Below are 7,806 nucleotides of genomic sequence, written 5' to 3' on the forward strand. Positions count from 1 at the left end.
GCCACTAAAACAGTTGTATACATGTGTGCATGGCACACCATTGTACCTGCAATTGAAAGGGAAAAGGAGGAAGCTCATGAACGCGTCCGATTGAGGCCTTTAAGTGGGAAACGGAACGGTCCCCGTTTTCGTTCTGCAACTCTAATTAAAACAGCACAAACTGTCGCGGGTGTCATTGGTCGTGGCAAACACAACAAAAATTAAAAAAAACAGAACAAAAAAAACCGTTCGGACTCCAGACAAAAAAAAATGACAGTAGTATTGAATAGAGTGAAGATACCCTTGTGGTTCCCTCTCCTATCTTTGACATAGCCGTCATGCCGAACGCAGTGGCGTTACATTTGTCAAACTGAACGGATTGTTTGGGATCAATAAACCGAATCAAAAATAACAGTGAGAAACTAATCGAGGTAAGCACAGAGCAGGAATACATCGGTGCGGGTGAGGTAAGTAAAGGCCCTGAATGCGGCACGAGAAACGAAAAAGAAAAAGCCCAGCAGCAGCACTGCACAAAAAGCAACTGCCATAGACGAATTGGAGCATAACGCACATTGCAAAAATTGTACAACGAAAATCATATAACAGAGAAAGAAAAAAAAACATCGAACAAACATCATTCCCACCAAACCAAACTATTCTTTACACAGTTTTCTACCTTCCTACCCCGTCAGATTTTATTCTACTCTACATTTTGTGTTATTTGAACTCTCTCTCTCTCTCAAACACTCTTTTTCTTTTTTACTCTTTCGTCTATCCATCAAATTTTCGTTTGTGATTCCGTATTTATGTATATTCCGCACAGACTTTTCTTATATTCTCCTTTTTCCCTTTTGTATCTTTTTCCTCACTCCTCTCCTGCTACACCAACACAACTTCCCCGTACCTCCCCGTCCTTGTCCCCCGTATGATCGAGTGCACAAACCCCTTCCGACCCGCCCCCCGAAAAAAAAAAGACAAAAAAAAAGGATAGCATAAGTAATTCACTGCGGGGCGCTAAAAATCTAGCCAGCTGGCACCTTCATCTTCTTTCGCGGGGGGATCTTCGGATTCACCTGCAACCTTCTCATTATCGTTCGGCGCGGCTCCATTATTTCCGGATGACCCTGAATCTCTATGTGTATCCGTTCCGCCACCTGTAGAAGCCACGATTTCAGACGAGCTCTTTTCCCCTGCTTCACCTGGCAAAGCGGTTTCACTGGTTTCCGAGTAATCATCAGCGTTTTTCCTGGAGGCCGAATACGATTTCGGGGCGTCCTCATCGTAGTCATCCCTTTGGCTCGCATACTCGTCAGACCCCTGTCCATCCGTCTGTTTGGAACTTTTGCTCTTCGCCGAATCACCGCCATCTCCCCCCGCCGACTCCCCTGTTGCTTTCACGCCTCCAGGTGCAACGTCATCGACCGAGCCGCGTTTTCGGGGCTGCGAGTTATTACGAGCCGCACTCTGAGGAGTTTCATCACTAAGCAACTGAGAAGTTGTGTTGCTCCTTCGAGCTTCGTCTACCCGCCGCTTGACTTCACCCAGCGGGTCATACACCTTTGCACCCGGTTTTCCGCCCCCGTTATCGGTATTAGAACTGCGTTGGTTACCTTCGTTTGACCCTATCCTTGGGGACGGATCCCCACCCCTCTGTTCGAGGTTCCGCGCCACATCACCCCGAGAAGTTGTAAAGCTCTTGTCCACAGGTTCACGTGTTGGTGAGTTAGCAGTCTTTTGCCGATCAGCCTTTGAGGTCAAACGGTATATTTCGTCCCTCAATTCTCTTATTTTTGCTACATAGTATGCACGAGATTCCTTGTCGTGCTGGCTTCCCACCCTTCCACCACTAGAGTCAGACATATCTCCCCGACTCTTGGCTTTGAGGCGAGAAAGCTGCTTGTGCAGTTCGCAAATAGTTTCTGCCTTCCATCGGTATTCCTCGAACAAAGTCCGTGTGCCTTCATCGAGATCGGTGGGGGGTTCCCATTCCTTGGCTTCACGTACCTGTTCCTCCAACCTTTCCACACGTTTCTGAGTATCCTTCCGCATCCTTATTGCCGAAACGGCGTCTCGACGCCGATGATCAAGTATTCGCCGCGCAAGTACCGAGTTGGCACGTATTTCATCAGCTAGCTGCTTAAACACCTTTTTCGGATCCCCCGTTTCGGAGGTGTTTACCAACAACTTTTCGTTACTCCGTATGGACAGCAACAATGCGCGGCGCTCTTTGCTAAGCTCTGCAATGTCATTCTTGCACTCTTGAATAAGTTTGACGTACACGTGCATTTGCTTAATGCAATAAACCTTCCTTTGCAGAAAGCATTGCCGTTCAAGAAGCTCATCTCTCTCCCTCAGTAATTCACGTCGGGTGCCCTCGCGACTCAACATCCGCTGGAAACTAGCAGCGGCGGGTCTTTGGTATTGTTTCCACATTGTCCTGTTTTGGGAGCGACATAAAGTAGTATTCCTTCCCTTTTGAAGAATTGAACGTTGTGCTTCCAACTTCAAACGAAGTTGATCATTTAACAAAAGAAGGTCGTTAAGTTCCTCTTTGGTAGACACAGAGGTAACCTGCTGGTCAGCCATCGCGTAGGCCGCTCCACGGGTTTGCCCAGTCTCGGCAGAGGGTCGTGTGGTCGGTTTACTGTCGCTGCCTGCGTTAGAATCATCACCAGCGCTCCGTGCGTGTGGTACGACATGTTTTTTCACCTCTGGACGCTTCTTCGGGGGAGTGTCACTTGAAGCAGACGAACTACCCCCATCGTCAGAAGACTCGTGGTCGCTGGAATCGTCTTTTCTCCTTGAGCTAAGGTAAGTTCCAGTGCCACTTTTGCCACTTCGCCGCCGACCTTCACCGGATCTATTACTTCCAGATGAACCCGACCCACTGCCCCTTCTACTACCAGAGGCACTCGACGCGCCGCTCTTGTCACTGCCTTCGGAAGCAGCCAACACGCTGCTCTTCCTTCTGCTTGTGGAGACATCCGATTCCGTGTATTTTTTACCGCTGTCCGACTTGTCTGACCCACCGCTCCCTTTACTCGACCCTGATGATGCACTCGACGCACTTCGAGAGCCATTCTTGCTTTCATCATACTCATCTTCGTAATCATCACCGTTAGAGGATCCACTTCCAGACCTCTTCGAGGAGCTATCACTCTCACTCCCTGACTCTGATGAGCTCATTATATTTCACCCACTCCGTAGTGCGTTGCTGTGCCGCAATAACCCTTGAACACCCTTTTTACAAAGGATATCGCTTCCTTCACTACTTCTTCTTGGGTGGTGGCGTACAGTGTGTAAAGGAAGGTGAAAATAGTTTCATCAGAAACGTATATACAGATTAAACGAGAAAGGTGGTGACCTGCCGCTTCCAGACAAAGGGGAACAAGTGGCAGTGAGGGAAAAAAAGGTTACAGAGATTTTAAATAGGTGAACAATCAAGGACCGCTCTTCATTTCTACATTGAAGGTAATTGAAAAGGCAAGGACCACAAACTGAACAAGGCCCGTCATCCATACATCTATCCACCGCTCTCCCCCCTTCCCACACAAAAATCTTTAACATATTCTAACTCGTTTCTCCTCCAGGTTGGTTCCCACACACACGTGTACAGAGACGCCACAGAGGAGAGTTTCCTTCTAGAGGCGGCAACAACAGTTCCGAGCAATGTTGCTTCAACAAGGAAAAAAGAGGTAACGAGGGGAGCACTAACATGGAAGTGTGGGAACTCCCGATTCACAACCAATTCAAAAATTACAATTTACACACCGCCAACTCACTTTACTTGGCATCTAGAATACGGCTCAACTCGGATTTCTGTTCTAGCGTGAGAAATCCTGGAAATGTTGTGTCACACTCGACGATGAGGTCGCCACGCGGGTTAGAGGGCTCGTCATTACGTGGAAGTCCTTGGCCAACGACGCGACGGCTGTACTTTGGGTGCACGATTTCATCAATGAGAACCGCAACATCAGTGCCTTCCATCGTTTGTACGGTTAGGGTTACGCCACAGAGTGCCTCCCTAAGGGTAATGGGCACCCTCACGACAAGATCGTCACCTTCACGGCGGAAACGCTCATGTGGAAGTAATTCCAACACCACGACCACATCACCACGTGCCCGGCCCTCCTCCCAATCGCCCTTACCGTCAACAACAAATTTATCTCCCGCATGTGCACCTTTCGGCACGCGGAGCTCAAAGAACTCCTCCACCACCGTTTCGTTGCCCTGGCGGACAAAACTGCACTTCCAAGACGCTCGCCGTACGGCACCGTAATACACATCCTCTAGCGTAACGGGCAGCTGCACCTCGATGGATGGTGCCTTCACGAGACTCTTGGGGATCACAGCAGTACTACTGAAGAAGTTGTGTCTATTGTTGCGTAGTCCATTGATCTCCCCAATCACCTGAAACGGGTTGTCAACACCAAAGAAACTCCGAAACACAGCATAGGGATCTATCGCGTCAAGATCAATCCCACCAGGAATGCCCTGCGCGCCCGTCCCACCATGCCGAACACCCTCCTCGCCATACAGGTCGTAGATGCCTCGTGCTTTGGGGTTTGAGAGCACGACATATGCCTGTGAAACGTGTTTGAATTGCTTTTCCAGTGCAGCTGGATCAGGGTGATCCGGATTGCATTGTGGATTCACCGCCATGGAGTGGCGACGGTACGCCTTAGCGATTGCATCGTCCTCCGCATCGTGTAAGATTCCGAGAACATCGTATAGATCGGCCATAGATGCCCACGCTCACCAAAATATGCACGGCGCTTAAATGGAGTCCTCACTCGCTTAAAAGAGATGGAAAATCCCCCTTCTTCTTTCAACTGCTTTATGACTTCCTTTTTTATTCCCTTCTCCTACAAGGTCGACAGCAACAAAGGTATTTGGGTAAATAAATAAAAAAGGTATGACACAGTGAAGCCGTAATTACGCCGTCCCCTTTCTCATATCTCCCTTGTTTCGCTCCCCTTTCCACCTCCTCTCTTTGCTTTGTTCGGCAAGAAGGGAACAAATGGAAAAGGGGAGGGGATGAAATTACTCATCCGCTTCAGTAGGGGGAGGGAAGATGACGAAAGCGAAAATGACATACTCGACAGATAACATCACAAATTTTTTTTTAAGTTAACCACAATAAGGAGGGTAGCAAGGGTGCGTGGATCGGGACGCTTTCCCTCTCCATATAAAAAAGATTCGCGCCCAAATTACAGAAGAAGAGAAACAGATGGAGGCCTACACATTCCACGCAAACACACATACATTTCTTTTTTTCTCACTCCGCTGTTTCAAATTTAATCCCTGTCGAGTAACACATATATAGGCACCCTTAAAATCCGGCGAGCCGTACCCGAGGCACCAAATTCGTGAAGGTTTAGAAGTCGATCCACATAGTGACGGCTCTCGAACCTTAAACTACCAGACGCACCGAGGTAAGGGAACAAAACACACAAAGAGATAAATAAAGGTGAAAAATAGTAAAGGAGAAGCAATAAGAGGTGTAAAAACAAGAAAGAAGGACAGTGACGCCGAGAAAAGCAATTGCAAGCAACCGCTCATGGCGAAGTTCCCACATCTGCACCGACTTCCTTACCCTGTCCTTCAAAACAACGGATAATAAGACGCAAAAAGTAAAACAAAAAAGAAAAAAAACGTCTCAACAGTGGGGTCCCAGCGTATATTCACCTTCCTTATTTCACCCTTGTCATGCCACCAGCAATCACACCACAGTAAACCGTTTGAAAGCGGAAGGGACGCAACCGATAACAGATCATTTTCGGGGTGTCACAAGATAAGAGTCCCTCGCCCGCGAACGCGTTTCAACGCGCACAGTGGAAGGGAAAACCTGACCGATTTTAGTGCCCGGTTTGACTGAAGTCAATGCACCACTGGGACGTTGGGTGGCGGTGCGTTGTAGCTTCAGTGGCGACTCAGCTGCAGGTTTTGACCCGATCTTGATACCGGCTGCATAATTAGTGGTGCATGAGTCCATGTGGCGAACAGCCGACATGGTCCTGGTAAGCATTCCAGCTGTGTTTGACCTCGTTCGTGTAAGTGGCGTCTTTCGACCCGTTGTCACCGTCATGGCAGTGTTGCTCATCGCCCCACTGGATTTCCCCCCAAGTGAGGAGAGAAGCGCAGAAGTTGACCGCGTTGACATCTGCCTGCGGACGCCCATGTCAAAAGTTCTTCGCGGTCTTGTGGGAGTTTCCCACCTCCCCTCGTACTCTGTATGATACTGGTTTCTATCAACCGATGAATCGCAAGAAGCCATCCGCGGCGATGCACCAAGAGGAACTCTCGGTCTCACACGGGGCGGGTTCCACCTCATTGATGAATCGATGTACGGGCGGCGTGCTGGGTTAGTGGCATAACCGGTGGAGCACTGACTATTTCTTGTCAGAGACATATTAGCAACGCTCGTTCCGTTGCTAAGAGACTGCGAAAGTTGTTGTAGCGTACATTTGCATGAGTGTGTTGCAGCTAACCACTCGGGGGATAAGTGGTACAACGACTGTGGTAGAACAGACTTACCTTGTGCGGCACGTAGTAATACTGTATAAAATATCTCGTGGCGAGCGATCACCAATAGTTGGGGATAGAAGCAGTTCAGCACATCTGGCTGGTGAGACATGCTCAAGAACGCTGCGAGTACCCTCTTGATCGAAGAAACAAACTCGTCCCGCCAATCAGCTGTGAAGCGGTTTGACGAACGCAAAAAATCTTGGAGTTCCTTGTATGAAATGAGTATATTGCCGCGGCTGGTTAAGCGATGAATACTCTGTAATGCTGCTCCCATCCTTGAAGCCTCCTTCCCTTGCATAGCTTTCGCAAACAAATACATCTCCTTTATATCACTGAGTGACGAATATTCAAAAGCCTCCACCAGCAACCGCTGAAGAGAAGCATCCACCACCTGCTTTTCTTCATCTGTTAACTCATTTGACGGGCCCAGAGACAAGGGAGATTTTACCTCCTCCCTTCGAATCGCCTCCGACACACCAGATAGCAAAGAAAGCATTTTATCACGTAAACCGTTCAATTGCTCCAACGTCATACCCTCCCATGTCGGGATTGCATCCGTATCCGTGAAGAACGAAGAAAGCACTGGTTCAGGTGTCGTACATCCCGATTCGTCGAGGTGAGTCGGAACAGTTGTTTTTGAGTAGCGAAACGCATCTTTCGCTCCTGCAGCACACGGTGGGGGAGCCGCTAATGGCTCCGGGCAACCACTTTCGGAAGAGGCGTTGTCTTTTTCCGAGGCGCCTTCCACACCTGCAGAATCGGCGAAAGCTGATGGCACATCTGTGGGTTCGGGATGGTACGATTCCAAATTGGCACTCTTGTCAGAAGCCGCACCGAATGACTCACGGTCATGCGTGCGAGCCGCTTCAGCACCATTGAGCGATTTGGGGCTGCCGCCACCATCAGATAACTGACCAATGTTCGGCACCTCCTCGTCAAGGCGTTGGAACATGTACCTCCTTTTTCCCCCTTTGTTTAAAAATTTTAAAAAAAAAAATAAGTATGTGATTTTTCCTTTGTCGTTGAAATATTATCTTACGTGGAACGGAACGGACGCCGACCTACAAGCAACTAAGAATAAAACTCAAAAAAAACAATAAGTAAACGGGAGGAAGAGGAAGAGGAAACAGTGTACGAGCATTTTCTAGCATGTGCGTCCGTACAAAAAAAAATCCATTGTTTATTCTCCATTGTAACAAATTCTACAGATGCTCGTACAATGGCGAGCGCGACGAGAAAAAAGAGGGTCTCACACTGGCATCCACGAACACACACACACACATGCATATATATATATAT

The 7,806-nt window shown here is 48.5% G+C and overlaps 3 protein-coding genes across 3 annotated transcripts; all 3 read right to left on the reverse strand.

Annotated features, from left to right (window-relative positions):
* Positions 1 to 993: 993 nt before the first annotated feature.
* On the reverse strand, positions 994 to 3,165 carry TEOVI_000135300 (uncharacterized protein; the record flags this gene model as incomplete). The annotated part of the gene is made up of 1 exon (XM_067224588.1): positions 994 to 3,165. One exon carries the CDS (start codon positions 3,163 to 3,165, stop codon positions 994 to 996), a length of 2,172 nt encoding a protein of 723 aa, XP_067080689.1.
* Positions 3,166 to 3,762: 597 nt separating this feature from the next.
* Positions 3,763 to 4,722, reverse strand: TEOVI_000135400 (heat shock protein-like protein, putative; the record flags this gene model as incomplete). Its single annotated transcript, XM_067224589.1, has 1 exon — positions 3,763 to 4,722. The coding sequence occupies one exon, from the start codon at positions 4,720 to 4,722 to the stop codon at positions 3,763 to 3,765; it is 960 nt and encodes a 319-aa protein (XP_067080690.1).
* Positions 4,723 to 5,752: 1,030 nt separating this feature from the next.
* Positions 5,753 to 7,459, reverse strand: TEOVI_000135500 (uncharacterized protein; the record flags this gene model as incomplete). Its single annotated transcript, XM_067224590.1, has 1 exon — positions 5,753 to 7,459. One exon carries the CDS (start codon positions 7,457 to 7,459, stop codon positions 5,753 to 5,755), a length of 1,707 nt encoding a protein of 568 aa, XP_067080691.1.
* Between the last annotated feature and the right edge of the window lie 347 nt (positions 7,460 to 7,806).

This window comes from Trypanosoma equiperdum (genome assembly GCF_001457755.1).
Source record: "Trypanosoma equiperdum strain OVI genome assembly, contig: ctg_353, whole genome shotgun sequence".
Lineage (NCBI taxonomy): Eukaryota > Euglenozoa > Kinetoplastea > Trypanosomatida > Trypanosomatidae > Trypanosoma > Trypanosoma equiperdum.